We start from the raw sequence: 15632 nt of genomic DNA on the forward strand, positions 1-15632 counted from the left end.
CCCACCCACACAGTAATAGATGGGGCACTAACACACCCACCCACACAGTAACAGATGGACACTAACACCCACACCGAGACAGTAATAAAGGGTCACTAACACCCACCCACACAGTAATAGATGGACACTAACAAACCCACCCACACGGTAATAGATGAGGCACTAATACACCCACCCACACGGTAATAGAAGGGGCACTAACACCCACACCCACACAGTAATATATGGACACTAACACACCCACCCACACAGTAATAGATGGGGCACTAACACACCCACCCACACAGTAATAGATGGGCCACTAACACACACACCCACACAGTAATAGATGGGCCACTAACACACACACCCACACAGTAATAGATGGGCCACTAACACCCACACAGTAATAGATGGGCCACTAACACACCCACCCACACAGTAATAGATGGGCCACTAACACACCCACCCACACAGTAATAGATGGGCCACTAACACCCACACCCACACAGTAATAGATGGGCCACTAACACACCCACCCACACAGTAATAGATGGGCCACTAACACACCCACCCACACAGTAATAGATGGGGCACTAACACCCACACCCACACAGTAATAGATGGGCCACTAACACACCCACCCACACAGTAACAGATGGACACTAACACACCCACCCACACAGTAATAGATGGGCCACTAACACACCCACCCACACAGTAATAGATGGGGCACTAACACCCACACCCACACAGTAATAGATGGGCCACTAACACACCCACCCACACAGTAACAGATGGACACTAACACACCCACCCACACAGTAATAGATGGGCCACTAACACACACCCACACAGTAATAGATGGGCCACTAACACACCCACCCACACAGTAATAGATGGGCCACTAACACACACACCCACACAGTAATAGATGGGCCACTAACACACCCACCCACACAGTAATAGATGGGCCACTAACACACCCACCCACACAGTAATAGATGGGGCACTAACACCCACACCCACACAGTAATAGATGGGCCACTAACACACCCACCCACACAGTAATAGATGGGCCACTAACACACACACCCACACAGTAATAGATGGGCCACTAACACACCCACCCACACAGTAATAGATGGGCCACTAACACCCACACCCACACAGTAATAGATGGGCCACTAACACACCCACCCACACAGTAATAGATGGGCCACTAACACCCACACCCACACAGTAATAGATGGGCCACTAACACCCACACCCACACAGTAATAGATGGGCCACTAACACACACCCACACAGTAATAGATGGGCCACTAACACACCCACCCACACAGTAATAGATGGGCCACTAACACACACACCCACACAGTAATAGATGGGCCACTAACACACCCACCCACACAGTAATAGATGGGCCACTAACACACACACCCACACAGTAACAGATGGGCCACTAACACCCACACCCACACAGTAATAGATGGGCCACTAACACACACACCCACACAGTAATAGATGGGCCACTAACACACACACCCACACAGTAATAGATGGGCCACTAACACACACACCCGCACAGTAATAGATGGGCCACTAACACACACACCCACACAGTAATAGATGGGCCACTAACACACCCACCCACACAGTAATAGATGGGCCACTAACACCCACACCCACACAGTAACAGATGGACACTAACACACCCACCCACACAGTAATAGATGGACACTAACACACCCACCCACACAGTAATAGATGGGCCACTAACACACCCACCCACACAGTAATAGATGGGCCACTAACACCCACACCCACACAGTAACAGATGGACACTAACACACCCACCCACACAGTAATAGATGGGCCACTAACACACCCACCCACACAGTAATAGATGGGCCACTAACACCCACCCACACAGTAATAGATGGGGCACTAACACCCACACCCACACAGTAATAGATGGACACTAACACCCACACCCACACAGTAATAGATGGGCCACTAACACACCCACCCACACAGTAATAGATGGGCCACTAACACACCCACCCACACAGTAACAGATGGACACTAACACACCCACCCACACAGTAATAGATGGGCCACTAACACAAACACCAACACAGTAACATGGCGGGGAAAAGCTGAGGAGCTCTCTTGCGGTAAATATTTGCCTCCCAAAATGGCGGGCCTTTGCGGGGCAGCTGAGAAGTGATCAGCTGATCGCTGATCATGACGTCACGTCCAACCCCTCTATAAACATATTATATTCTGTTATTCTCTCTGCACTCTTTTTGTTGCCCTTGAGGTGTCTCCTTTGCTGTAAACAAAAACAAAAATAAAACAAAAAAAATCAGAATAGAATAGAATAGGTCCAGAAGAGAAAACGGGACTCACTTTACATCAGTCACATCTCTTCCAGCAGACGACACCCCACGCAACCTGTCAACTGATGCATGCCCTGACCTCACATATAACACTACCACGGCTGACAGAGGGGGACTGTGACAACCGAGAGGGGGACTGTGGCAACTGAGAGGGGGACTGTGGCAACTGAGAGGGGGACTGTGGCAACTGAGAGGGGGACTGTAGCAACTGAGAGGGGTACTGTGACAACAGAGAGGGGGACTGTGGCAACTGAGAGGGGGACTGTGGCAACTGAGAGGGGACTGTGGCAACTGAGAGGGGACTGTGGCAACTGAAAGGGGGACTGTGGCAACTGAAAGGGGGACTGTGGCAACTGAGAGGGGGACTGTAGCAACTGAGAGGGGGACTGTGGCAACTGAGAGGGGGACTGTGGCAACTGAGAGGGGGACTGTGGCAACTGAGAGGGGGACTGTGGCAACTGAGAGGGGGACTGTGGCAACTGAGAGGGGGACTGTAGCAACTGAGAGGGGGACTGTGGCAACTGAAGGGGGACTGGCAACTGAGAGGGGGACTGTGGCAACTGAGAGGGGGACTGTGGCAACTGAGAGGGGGACTGTGGCAACTGAAGGGGGACTGGCAACTGAGAGGGGGACTGTGGCAACTTTTGAGCACCATCACCCTAATAATTAAGAATAGTTTAGTCCGTTAAAATACACATGACATCTCTGAGCAGCGGGATAGCGTTCAAAATGGAAAAGCATGCAGTAAGTGGACAGACACAGCTGATGCAACTCTCGCTCCGTCACCCACTATACGCAATGTCAAAACGCTGCCTATGATATCACAAGGGGAACTGTGACGACTTTTGAGCACCACAATCATAATTTACTCAAGTTTAGTCCATTATAATATTCATGACGCATCTGGACAGAGGAAGAAAACTCGAAATGGCAAAGCTGATTGAATCCTCGCTCTGCCAGTCACCCAAACCATTTCTAGGCTAAGAGAAAGGGAAAATGACGACTTCAGAACACCAGTATCATGATTCAGTGTAGTTTCATCAATTAAAACATAAACGACACCTCAGGACAACGGGAGAATGGCGAGAAAGCCAAAACGTAGACATAAACAGCTGATTCAACCCTCGCTTTGCCAGTCACCCAAACCATTTCTAGGCTAAGAGAAAGGGAAAATGACGACTTCAGAACACCAGTATCATGATCAGTGTAGTTTCATCAATTAAAACATATATGGCACCTCAGGACAACGGGAGAATGGCGAGAATGGCAAAACGTAGACAAAACAGCTGATTCAACCCTCGCTTTGCCAGTCACTTCAAACCTTTTCTAGGCTAAGATAAAGGGAAAATGACGACTTCAGGACACCAGTATCACGATTCAGTGTAGTTTCATCAATTAAAACATATGACACCTCAGGGCAACGGAAGAATGGCGAGAATGGCAAAACGTAGACATAAACAGCTGATTCAACCCTCGCTCTGCCAGTCACTTTAAACCTTTTCTAGGCTAAGAGAAAGGGAAAATGACGACTTCAGAACACCAGTATCATGAGTCAGTGTAGTTTCACCAATTAAAACATATATGACACCTCAGAGCAACAGGAGAATGGCGAGAATGGCAAAACGTAGACATAAACAGCTGATTCAACCCTCGCTCTGCCAGTCACTTTAAACCTTTTCTAGGCTAAGATAAAGGGAAAATGACGACTTCAGGACACCAGTATCATGATTCAGTGTAGTTTCATCAATTAAAACATATATGACACCTCAGGGCAACGGGAGAATGGCGAGAATGGCAAAACGTAGACATAAACAGCTGATTCAACCCTCGCTCTGCCAGTCACTTTAAACCTTTTCTAGGCTAAGAGAAAGGGAAAATGACGACTTCAGGACACCAGTATCATGATTCAGTGTAGTTTCATCAATTAAAACATATATGACACCTCAGATCAACGGGAGAAGGGCGAGAAAGGCAAAGAGAACAAACAGCGGATGACTTTATTTCCACCCCTCGCTCAGTCAGACGGTTATAACCCTTTCTAGGCTAAGAGAAGGGGAGAATGACACCTTAGCAGCATAAAAAGCATTACGTCTACACATGACATCCCTGGGCAGCGGGAGTAAAGGCTCAGAAGGGCAAAGCCAAGTGGCCAGAAATAGACTTGGCTGGCTCTCTCTCGGTCCCTCTTGCGTGTCATGTCTCCTTGTTCATCCCGCTACCCCGGCAAGGGACAGGACGGGGATTACTCGGCAGGGGATTAATACGGCCTATCGTGGACTAGAACCATGGCAGGGGCGTCCTCGGGGGTGAAAAGGCCTCGCCCCCCCCAGAGTGCAAGGGGGGGGAAGCAGCCTATTGAAAAGGGCCGCTGGGCTGCTAAGGGAACCAAGCCTCTCCCAGAACAGGCTTCGGTCAAGTATGTGTTAACTCTCATTGTGGTTCACGTGTGCCGCAAGGTGCTGTTCATACCCTTGGAGGTGAAGATTATGCTCTACTCCATGGGTCTGTTCGTTGGTTCCCTCATATGTGACTTCCTGCCGCTGCCTCAGGTGTACATGGGCCAGAGGGACAATGTGTTTAACCTCTACTATGTGAAGGTGAGGTTTAGGGGAAGGGGGGTTAAGTGTGGGTTGATTTTTAGTATCTATAAAGTGTTGTCTAATTTCAAGGGAGGAATTTAACGTCGATTTTAAGAACAATTTTAAGGAAGGGGACGAATAATTTTAAAGAAGGAATACAACGATGATTTTAAGGTCAATTCTAAGGAAGAAATTTAAGGTCGATTTTAAGAACAATTTTAAGGAAGGAATACAGCGATGATTTTAAGGTCAATTTTTTGGAAGAAATTTAAGGTTGATTTTAAGGACCATTTTAAGGGAACGAATAATTTTAAGGAAGGAATACAACGATGATTTTAAGGTCAATTTTAAGGAAGAAATTTAAGGTCAATTTCAAGGAAAGGAACGAACAATTTTAACGAAGAAATACAACACTACCTTACACCAAAATTTAAGGACGATTTAACAATAATTATTTTTTCTGATCTGGCTTGAATACTTCACACTGAAATTTAAACCCAATTATAAGGACGACTTTTTTTTCCTAGTCATACCCGAGTACCTTTACGAAATAATACCAAGGTGCACATTATGTGATCTTAGTTCCTTTTGCACAGGGTTCCACAAAAGGGTATTGGCCTGTCAGTAGGTTAGGTTCATCTGAATAAGTTCCGTTCCGTCGTGTTAGGTTAGATTATGTTATATGGCTCTTTGTTTTACGGTACAAGTCCATCCGATAAGGGGTAAAGTTTCATTTTAGGTCCCTCGTTAAATTTTCAAGAGGAGGTAAATAATTTTCCATGATTTTGAGAGAAAAGTTGGAAAGTTTCGTTTAGTCGGCGCAACATCTGTGGTCACGTGCCAGCGAGAGACAGAAGGGGAAGGAATTATAGGTGAAGGGAACAGATCGCAGGAGACAGGACACAACCCCCGATTAATACCTGGTACCCATTCACTGCTGGGTGGACAGGGGCGTAGGGTATCGGAAAAGTCGCCCAAATTTTTCCACTCCACCTGGGACGATTTTGAGAGGAGAAATTGAATCGGCACAGAGCAGAACTTCTTGGACACTTGTTACTTTGAGATCATCACTAGGGCTGGATTTACTGGTTGCTTGTAGGGCTGTCAGGGCTGCAGCACATTGGGTTTCTATGGTCTAACAAGCATGTTCTGAGGTGTGGTGGCTAATATGACAGAGATGAGCACTGAGGCCACATGCAGCTATAACACATGCTCCCAACTTTACCGTAATAACCCTCACCATCATCACCACCACCAACCCTCACCACTAACATAACCACCCTCCCTATCAACACCACCACTACTAACCTTACCATCATCACTACTGCTACTAACACTCACCATGATCACCACAACCACAATTAACCCTCACCACTAACATCATCACCCTCCCTATTAACGCCATCTACTAACACTGCACCTCCTATCCCATCAAGGTGGCCCTATTATCTTCATCATCACTAATCTCACCATTGTTACCACCCTCATCACCTTCATCATCTCCTAACGCTGCCTTTCTATCCTGTCAAGGTGGCCCTATTATCTTCATCATCACTAATCTCATCATTGTTACCACACTCATCCCCTTCATCATCTCCTATACACTGCCTTTTCTATCCCGTCTAGGTGGCCTGGGCGTGGCTCCTCCTGGTGGTGGGCTCCTTCATCCTCCTGACCAGCGCCACCATCGGCTGCGGCCACCGGGAGGTCATCAAGAGGAACATGTCGCGCCTGGTGGTGGGCACGTTCCTCTGGTACTTCTGGAGTCAGTGGTTCTTCGGCTACGTGGAGAACAGGACCGGCTCATGTCTCGGGAAGGCCATCATCAGGAACAAGTACGACTGCAACACAGGCGGCCACCACTGGCACTCCTTTGATATCTCTGGTGAGTGTTGCGGTTCCCTTAGCCTTGTGTTATATTACTGTCATCCCTTTTTCATTGTTTTATTCCCAGTCTTGATGAGCAGCTTACACTGGCACTCCTTTGATATCTCTGGTGAGTGTGTTGCGGTTCCCTTACCCTTATGTTGTACTACTGTCATCGTTGTTTTATTCCCACTTTATTTTGCTTTATTTTTACTGCACATGAGAACCTTCCACTGCCGCTCCTTTGATATCTTTAGTGAGTGAGCCACCAATGCTTGCTTACTTGGTCTTGTGTTGCAATATCCTATCATCATCGTTTAACGTCCATTTATTCCCTATGGTGGGGTTGGACAGGATATGAGCCTCCTCCACTGTTGCCAGTCCACAGCCATTTCTTCCGTGATGTTCAGCCTCCTCATATCTTCCTCCACCACCTTTCTCCACGTCTTCCTTGGCCTTCCTTGAGTTTATTCACCTTCAATGTAAATAACTTAGTGCAGCTTATCTCCTTTCCTTTCATGACTGTTTATACCATAGGGACAAGATATGATATTCTTGACTAATAAAAAAATACCAGATTATTATGTCTAAGGAACTAGGCACTACGCACTTCAGATAACTTTCTCACCCCCACCCCACCACCACAGGTCACGCCTTCCTGCTGGTGTACATCAACCTGTTCATCCTGGAGGAGGCGCGGACCATAGATGGCTGGGAGGGCATCCGGGAGCAGATCCGCCTGGAGGACCACCACCGCGGGGAGGCCCAGAACGACCCAGGGGAGAGCAAAACCACCCTGGAGGGCCTTACCCCCTATGATATGGCCATACTTAAGGTGGGAGCTCCTAATACTGATAATCTATTGTATTTACCCATTTGATTTTACCAAGTTGTGTTTACTTATTGTATTTCCCTAGTTGCATTTATCTAGCTGTATTTACCTAGTTGTATTTAGCTTGTTGTAGTATAGGAGTCAATCTCATGTCGGCCCATCTCCATATCTACTTTTATCTAACCTAATAAAGATGTGGATGGCTTTTATCTAACTCTTTCTCAGTCATTGATGTTCCTGCACCACCTCCACTTCAAGGTCCTTCCAAGCATCAATACTTCTATATGGGAAACTAAACTTCTGAATACTGTTTCTGCACCAAGCCTTCCTTAACTTGTACTTATGACCTCCTGTTCTTTTTTTGTCCCTGAGTATGTGAGCTTTTCTATGCTACCTTTCCTTGTATTAAAGTAAAGTTGGGGGCATACGCTATAGCTGCATGTGGCCTCAGTGCTCATATCTTTCCCATTAAAACATAAAGAACATAAGAAGCAAGGACAGTGTTACATACCTCAGTTTTCTGGGTGGAGGTTGTGCCCAGTAACTCCCCATCTTGCCTGTACTGTTAGGTGTGATAAGGAAAGCACAATATTAGGATTTTGTTGTTAATCTGTTGGAAGGAAAAAAAATGACTCACTCTCTGCCAACCACACTGAATAACTCACTCTCTGCCAACCACACTGAATAACTCACTCTCTGCCAACCACACTGAATAACTCACTCTCTGCCAACCACACTGAATAACTCACTCTCTCCCAACCACACTGAATAACTCACTCTCTGCCAACCACACTGAATAACTCACTCTCTGCCAACCACACTGAATAACTCACTCTCTGCCAACCACACTGAATAACTCACTCTCTGCCAACCACACTATCATATGCAAATCAGCCTGCCACCAACGACTGCTTCATACCTCAGCCATTCACCTAAATCTCCTACTCTGATAATATACTAATTCATACTCTACCCTATTGACATGTTTACTTACCTTAACAAACTGAAACACCTCCATTCACCTGCAACTCCTTTCCTTCCTTCGTCAGATAAACTACGAGCAGTTCACGCCGTACATCCGCTGCATCTTCGTGGCGATGACGGTGATGAGCGTGCTGAGCGACGTCATGCTCGTGTGTACCATCATCTTCTTCCACACCATGCCGCAGAAGGTGGCCGGGGGGGCAATAGCCATGGCCACCTGGTTCCTTACTTACAGGTGGGTGGACGGGGAGGGCGGGTGGATGTTGCTTGGTGATGCTGGGGAAAGGAGAGGTTGTGGTGCATGGGATTAGGATGTTTGTACATATATAGTGAGGTGGTGAGGGATGACTTGCAGGTGGGTGGATGAGGAGGCAGGTGGATGCTGTGGATGTTGCTTGGTGATGCTGGGGAAAGGAGAGGTTGTAGTGCAGGGGATTAGGATGTTTGTACATATATATAGTGAGGTGTTGAGGGATGCTGTGGGTGTGATGTGTAGCTATCTGTGGGTTGAATATAATTATGAACTATGTCTATACAGTGAGGTGGTGAGGGATGTTGTGGCGATGCTGCTAGAAGATGCGTGGAGAGGAGAGATTGTGTTGCATAGAATTAAGATGGGTTCCCTGCAGCCATCTGTCACATCCACAACAGGGCCTCAGCAATGTTGGTTTACCCTTGCCATTTGATAAACTTGGACAGTTTCAATTTTTTTTTAATTCCAAACTACTTCCTTAATTTATAATCCTCCCCAGAGTGTGGTTCAAGGCCGATGCTTCCCCCGGCCTGCCTGGTTGTGGTATCTTCCAGTACCAGAACATGAAGGAGAAGACCAGAGAGGTTCCCCTAAGAAGACGCTCCTCAATTTGCAAGGTGAGTAGCATGATTAAGTAAAGGGATTCAGACCCAATACAAAACCATTAAACTTATCAACAACACATACACAAACAGCTGTAAACAAGAACAGAAACAGACTGAAATATAAACCTAGTGAATTCCAGTGATGGAGGTTAGTAAAAAAAAATGATACTAATGCTTTTATGGATGAAAGTATGAATGTGAAAGGGAAAACACCAGTGACAGAAAAAAAAGTGGAAATAATTAGCGAGAATGAATTCTAGTGCTGCAAGTTAGTATATAAAATTAACTACTGCATGATATCAAAAGTACAACACCTCAGATATGTAGCCATGACTAAGAGTTTGGAAGGAAAGAAAAATGAACAGAAAACAGCAACAACCTGACATTCAGCCGTTAAATATTCCTAAGCGCTGTCTAGACTCTCAGGAACCCTCAAGACAGCCTGACATGATTTCTTTTCAAACTGCATACCTGTTTTGACACACACACACCTTTTTTTTGTTCTTACCTCACTATCACTTTAATCCATGTTTCATCATCGAGGGGACTCTGCTTGGGTGTATATCAACTATTTATTTTCCCTTAACCCAGTAGCAGCGACAGGCCAAATTTGTGGCTTTTCCATGTAGCAGTGACAGGCCAAATTTGTGCCATGATATAAACCCCCCAAAATAGATGATGCATAAATTGATCACAAATGTTTTTATATTGTGAAATGGTTTGTGTGAGTGATAATTTTTTCTCATTTTTCTCACTTCGAGGGGCCTTTAAGAAACATGATCCCCACTGCTACTGGGTTAATGCCCTTTCATGAACCGCAATAATAATAACAACCGCTCTTTGCACTTTCAGGAGCATCGCGACAGCCTGCCAATGTTCATGGGGATGCCTCTTTATGGCCTGAAGAAGGAGCGGGAGGAGAAGCGGAAGGAGGAACGGAAGAAGGAGTTCGAAAGGGAGGAGGATCGGTCCACCATGGAGGAGTATTCGGAGGGCGGGGAGGGGCGGAGCGGGGCCTGGGCGGGGGGGCCTCTCGGGGACGGCGCCTCCAGTCGGTCCTGGCGGAGGTAGGGACGCCTCGCCTCACCTCCCTGTTTGTTTATATACTTTTTTGTTCAGTCTCGGCTGATTAAGTTCTTTCAGGTGCAAGCGTTTATTGGTATGGGCATTTTCCTAACTTGATTTTTGTACCGTTTTCATTTATGCGTTGTTGGGCCGCCGTGCCTCACCGCTCTATCTGTAAGTATGGAGTAATGTGTTCACTTTCAGCCGGTTAAATTCTCTCAAGTGCAAGTGTTTATATTCATCCGTTCTGGGCATTTTCTCAACTTGTTTTTTGTACTCCTTTCATTGATGTGTTGTGGGGCCGCCATGCCTCATCTCTCTGTCTGTAAGTATGGAGTAATGTGTTCACTTTCAGCTGGTTAAATTCTCGCAAGTGCAATTGTTTATATTCATCCATTCTGGGCATTTTCTCAACTTGTTTTTTGTACTCCTTTCGTTGATGTGTTGTGGGGCTGCCTTGCCTTGTCTCACTTCTCTAATTTGTTTTATACGATATTCCTCTTTGTTTCACCATTAATTGTTTCTCAGGATAAAAGTTTCACCTCAAAAGCCATTTCATATAAATTCAAAACCAAGCTCACCAGTCTCTTATATGCGGCTGACATTCACTGCGTCCCTCCAGTAGAAGAGAAGAATTTTTAACCTTCCTTGAACGTCACAATATATCGGATCTTTTACCTATCCAGGGGAGTGCGACAGTTTCGTGAGGCGATCAGATGGCTTGTGAATAGATGAGAGTGGCTTGAGTCTCTGTGTAACGTACTGGCCCTTATCTTCCTTGTCTTGGGTCTTGATATAAACTCTTCTACTTGTTTTAAGAGGCTCTATGCAGTGTCATGTGCTGGCCTTGTTCTGCTAATGGTGACTCTACATTCTTTGGTCTTCATCTGCATTGAGTGGCTTGAGTCTCTTACTTGTCTTGGGTAATGATATCAACTCTTCTACTTGTTTCGTAAGGCTCTGTGCAGTGTCATGTGCTGGCCTTCCCCTTGTTGTGATTCTCCAGTCTCTTTGGTCTTCATCTGCATCTTAACTCAATCCTCTGTATGAACACTGGAGGCAAAAGTGGTGGTAATTCTCAGCACATGCCGCTCTCTTTACCCTGCTCAGTATGGGGTATGTGATCACTGACTCATATTATAGTTGTTGAAGATTTCTTGATTATCCAGGATTTCCATATCACTTGCACTTTGCATATCGGCTTTCACATGCGAACTTCCGAAGCTGTCGAGCTCAACCTTATGCGTGCTGCTGGAAGTGTGTGTGTGTGTGAGTCCTTGGTGAGTGAGGAGGTGAAGTGTGAGCAGCCGAGTCACCTCTCTGAAACGTCCTCGGCACTTCTTAAACAATATACATCGACGGAAATGCAAATAGCTTAACCACGTCCCAAAATACCTTTAGTACTTTACCTCCAAACAATTTAGGCTAACATGTGAATGGCTGAATCATGTCTTAGAATCTCCTTAGTATACTTAGTCATCTCTGAACAGTATTGGCTAACATGGGAATGGCTGAATTGTGTCTTGAAATGCCCATAGGCTAAAATGCAATAGCTGAATCATGTCTTACAATTTCCTTAGAACTTAGTCATCCCCGAATGGTATTGGCTAAAAATGGGAATGGCTGAATTGTGTCTTGAAATGCCCATAGGCTAAAATGCAATGGCTGAATCATGTCTTACAATTTCCTTAGTACTTAGTCATCTCCGAACAGTATTGGCTAACATGGTAATGGTTGATTGTTTCCTGAAATGACCCTTGTATTTTCTCATCTTCAAAACACCATAGGCTAAAATGAGGTGGCTGAATCATGCCTTAGAGTCTTCTTTAATACTTTTAGTCATATCTGAACCATATTGGCTGGAACGGAAATGACTGAATTGTGTCTTGAAATGCCCCTTGTGCTTCCTCATCTTCAAAACAACACAGGCTAAAATGCAATGGCTGAATCATGTGAGGAGTCTGAAGGAGAAAGTGCATAAGGGACGAAGCCAACATTTTCTAGTTTGCACATTGCAGGTAAAGCAAGAAACAAGTTACGAGGGAAAAGCGACTCTCAGTACACCAAATACAAGGTTGATTTTCCCGTGCAACTTATTTTTTGTTCTTTCTGCGATGTGCAAACTAGAATAAATGGCTTTGTCCCTTATGCTCCTTCTTCTATGGATGTCTCACGTCTCGAAAAGGCCTTTGCATCATCTAAACAACGTAGATTAAAAAATGAATGTCTGAGTAATGTCTCGTCCCTTTGTACTTTCTCTCTAAACACTTAAGGCTATAACATAACCGGCTGAATCATGTTTTTGCAACGCCCTTTATACTTATACTAGACAATATACGCTGAAAAAAATGACAATGGCTGAGTAACGTCTAAGAACACCTTTTGTACTTTCTCTTAACAGTATAGGCTAAAATATAACCGGGTGAATCATGTTCCTGTAATGCTCTCTGTAGTTAAGCATCACTGACATTGAATAGCTGAACCATGCCTTGAAATGAATGCCCTTTGAACTTTAAATCATTTACACGCTTCTATCTCCGCCATTTATACTCCTAGCAGCAAGAGGCAGGTCCCATAAGCCAGCACAAATACGTACAAAAAAATAATACCAGCATATCATCAGCAGTTTAACCCCTAAAGGGCGGGTAATGGGAATTCCCGCTCGGGTGAAGAAAGGCAGAAAGGCGGGGCGCGGGAATTCCCATCATCCAATTTCCCGCCAAAATTTGTAGTTCCCAACATCATATCTCCACTGTGCTGCAACTGTGCTGGTGTAAAAGGACTATGAACTATTGTTTTGTTTTCAAATTGCCACACAGGGCATTGATGAAGAACACCTACATATATCGCCAAATTTTATCAATGTGGCACACACTCGCAAGCAGAAAGTCACCCTCCAACCCAGTCCTTTAGGGGTCAAGGCTTACCGTTACCTGATCTGCATTGTGTAAGATGCACAAATCTACTTAAATCTAAAGGCATGAGTGACGTTCTTTCCTTGAGTCTGGCCAAGTCCTACTCTTTGGGCGAGTAACTCAGGGTCGTGTTGCTGCTCAAAGGCGAGAAATTCAAGCTTTGGCGCAGCGGTGAAGACCCAAGATTGTGATATTATGGCGAGTCCTCACGACGTCCCTCATTTCCTGGGTGGTTGTTATACTGATAAATTTGGAGCCATTAAAATATGTACAGACCCAGAAAATTAACTACCTAAGGCTTTTGGGATATATTTATGAGCTTGATATTAATGGTGTTTTTAGAAATGATGTTAAGAGATATTGATGTTAAGATTTTGGGATAAAATTGAGATGTTGATGGAGATTTTATTTTAGGGATATGAATGCAAAATTTCTAGGGATGAATTTACTAGTGATTTAATTTTTAGAGCTGAAGTTTTGGAAATTAATGTAAAACTTCTTGGGATAAATTTGGGGTATGGATGCAAAGTTTCTAGGAATAAGTTTAGGATACCTAGTGATTCAAATTTTTAAGAGAGAAACTTGGAAGAGAACACCAAACTTCCAGGAATAAACTTCAAGATATAGATGCAAGAAAATTTCTTGGGATACATTTGAGATGTGGATCCAAATTTTCAAGGTAGTAATAAATTTAGGATAATGACGCAAAACTTCTAAGAGCGAAACTCGGGAACATCAAAACTGACCTTCAAAATTTCTACGGCAAAACTTTGGGGCTAAAGGAAATGAGGGAGAGTCATCGAGGGCCGCCAATCTTACTTAAGCTAGTCCTATGCAGTATTCTCGGCTCCTTCTCGGCAGCGGGGAGCAAAGGCACCGGATTGTTGGGGTTGATAAGTTGATAAGCCTGAGTTTGTGTTTCGTGCGATCTTGAGTCTAGTCAGTTCGTGAGTCTGTCGTTCCGTGTGTCCATAGTGAAGGTTAGACTAGAAGGTACACAGAGGAGTTTGCCGTTGTTTATCATTTACACGAGTATTTTTCTAATGCTTGTCGGTGGCCCTCCTCCTTGGTTGGGGGTGTGGCCCTTGGGTAGTCATTACGGAGGTGGATGTAAGTGTAGTCTCATTAATTAAACACTTTTTGACTATCTCACTTGGTCCTTTCTTATCCTCCTTTGTTCCTGTGATGTACGATATGCAGAGAAAATATTATGTTGGTCTCTGGGTAGTAATTATGAAGGTGGATGTAAGTGTAGTCTCATTAATTAAAGACTTGACTCTCTCACTTGGCCGTTTCTTATCCTCCAGTATTCCTATGATGCATAAGGATGGAAAAAAAAATAATCTTAATCTCATAATTGGAGGCGTAAGTAATGGGTAGTAATTATGAATGAAGGATTTGTCTCATTAAACACATCTGACTATCTCATTTGGTTGTTTATATCCTCCTGAGTCCCTATGCTGCTTAAGAGAAAGGTTGGAAAAACTAATCTTTAATCTCTTAATTAGAGGTGTAAGCAGTGGATACTAACCAAGAAGGGAGGGTTTAAGTATATCATCAAACATCTGACTATCTCACTCGGTCATTTCTTATCCTTCTATGTTCCTATGATGCAATTACATACTAGTCCACTGCATGCTAAAGGCCTCTCCCAATGTTATCCACCTCTTTATCTGATGCTACCTCGATCATGCTCTAACAATCGCTTCTCCAAATGGCTTAACCACTCTGGGTGTTAGTGAGAAGGAAGCAATCCATATAGACACAGCTAGTGGTCAGTCATCAAACATCTAACTTGATAATAAAAATAAGAAAAAGATGAAAAACAGATGATGATGAAAAGGAATCAGTGGAGGGGGACATCCCACACCTCAGGAAAACATTGCTCACCTTGTGCTGCTATGGTAGACTGGGATAATCACACTGACACGATCTTAATTAGAATAAAACCCACACTTCCAGATAAAAACATATACATATACCTCTTTCATATATGTATACATCTTTCATATACACATACATCTTTCATATGGAAGTGTGGGTTTCATTCTTGACTTACTTCTCCACGTTTGCTGTCAAGAATTTACATATCAGCACAGTGGAAAGTGAAGAGCAGAGTCCCGTACTTTGCTTTCATGGTCTCTCTATA

General features: G+C 44.6%; 1 protein-coding gene across 2 annotated transcripts; it reads left to right on the forward strand.

Moving 5' to 3' along the window:
- Nucleotides 1-4376: 4376 nt before the first annotated feature.
- On the forward strand, nt 4377-14635 carry LOC127000322 (acyl-coenzyme A diphosphatase FITM2-like). 2 transcript variants are annotated; one of them, XM_050863906.1, is made up of 6 exons: nt 4377-4981; nt 6590-6959; nt 7477-7664; nt 8711-8880; nt 9398-9515; nt 10356-14635. In XM_050863906.1, the coding sequence occupies exons 1-6, from the start codon at nt 4670-4672 to the stop codon at nt 10572-10574; spliced, it is 1377 nt and encodes a 458-aa protein (XP_050719863.1). In that variant the 5' UTR covers nt 4377-4669; the 3' UTR covers nt 10575-14635. The 2 variants fall into 2 exon arrangements, with proteins under 2 accessions (XP_050719863.1, XP_050719864.1); XM_050863907.1 differs by having other exon boundaries at nt 4392-4981; nt 6590-6848.
- The last annotated feature ends 997 nt before the right edge of the window (nt 14636-15632 follow it).

This window comes from Eriocheir sinensis, chromosome 18, assembly GCF_024679095.1.
Source record: "Eriocheir sinensis breed Jianghai 21 chromosome 18, ASM2467909v1, whole genome shotgun sequence".
In the NCBI taxonomy this organism is placed as follows: Eukaryota; Metazoa; Arthropoda; class Malacostraca; order Decapoda; family Varunidae; genus Eriocheir; species Eriocheir sinensis.

Bases quoted from the DNA above. Each gene is read 5' to 3' on its own strand.
- LOC127000322 (XM_050863906.1), top strand. From the start codon at position 4,670: ATGGCAGGGGCGTCCTCGGGGGTGAAAAGGCCTCGCCCCCCCCAGAGT. The intron at 6,960-7,476 runs GTGAGTGTGTTG...CCACCACCACAG, and splicing joins GCACTCCTTTGATATCTCTG to GTCACGCCTTCCTGCTGGTG. The intron at 7,665-8,710 runs GTGGGAGCTCCT...TTCCTTCGTCAG, and splicing joins ATGATATGGCCATACTTAAG to ATAAACTACGAGCAGTTCAC.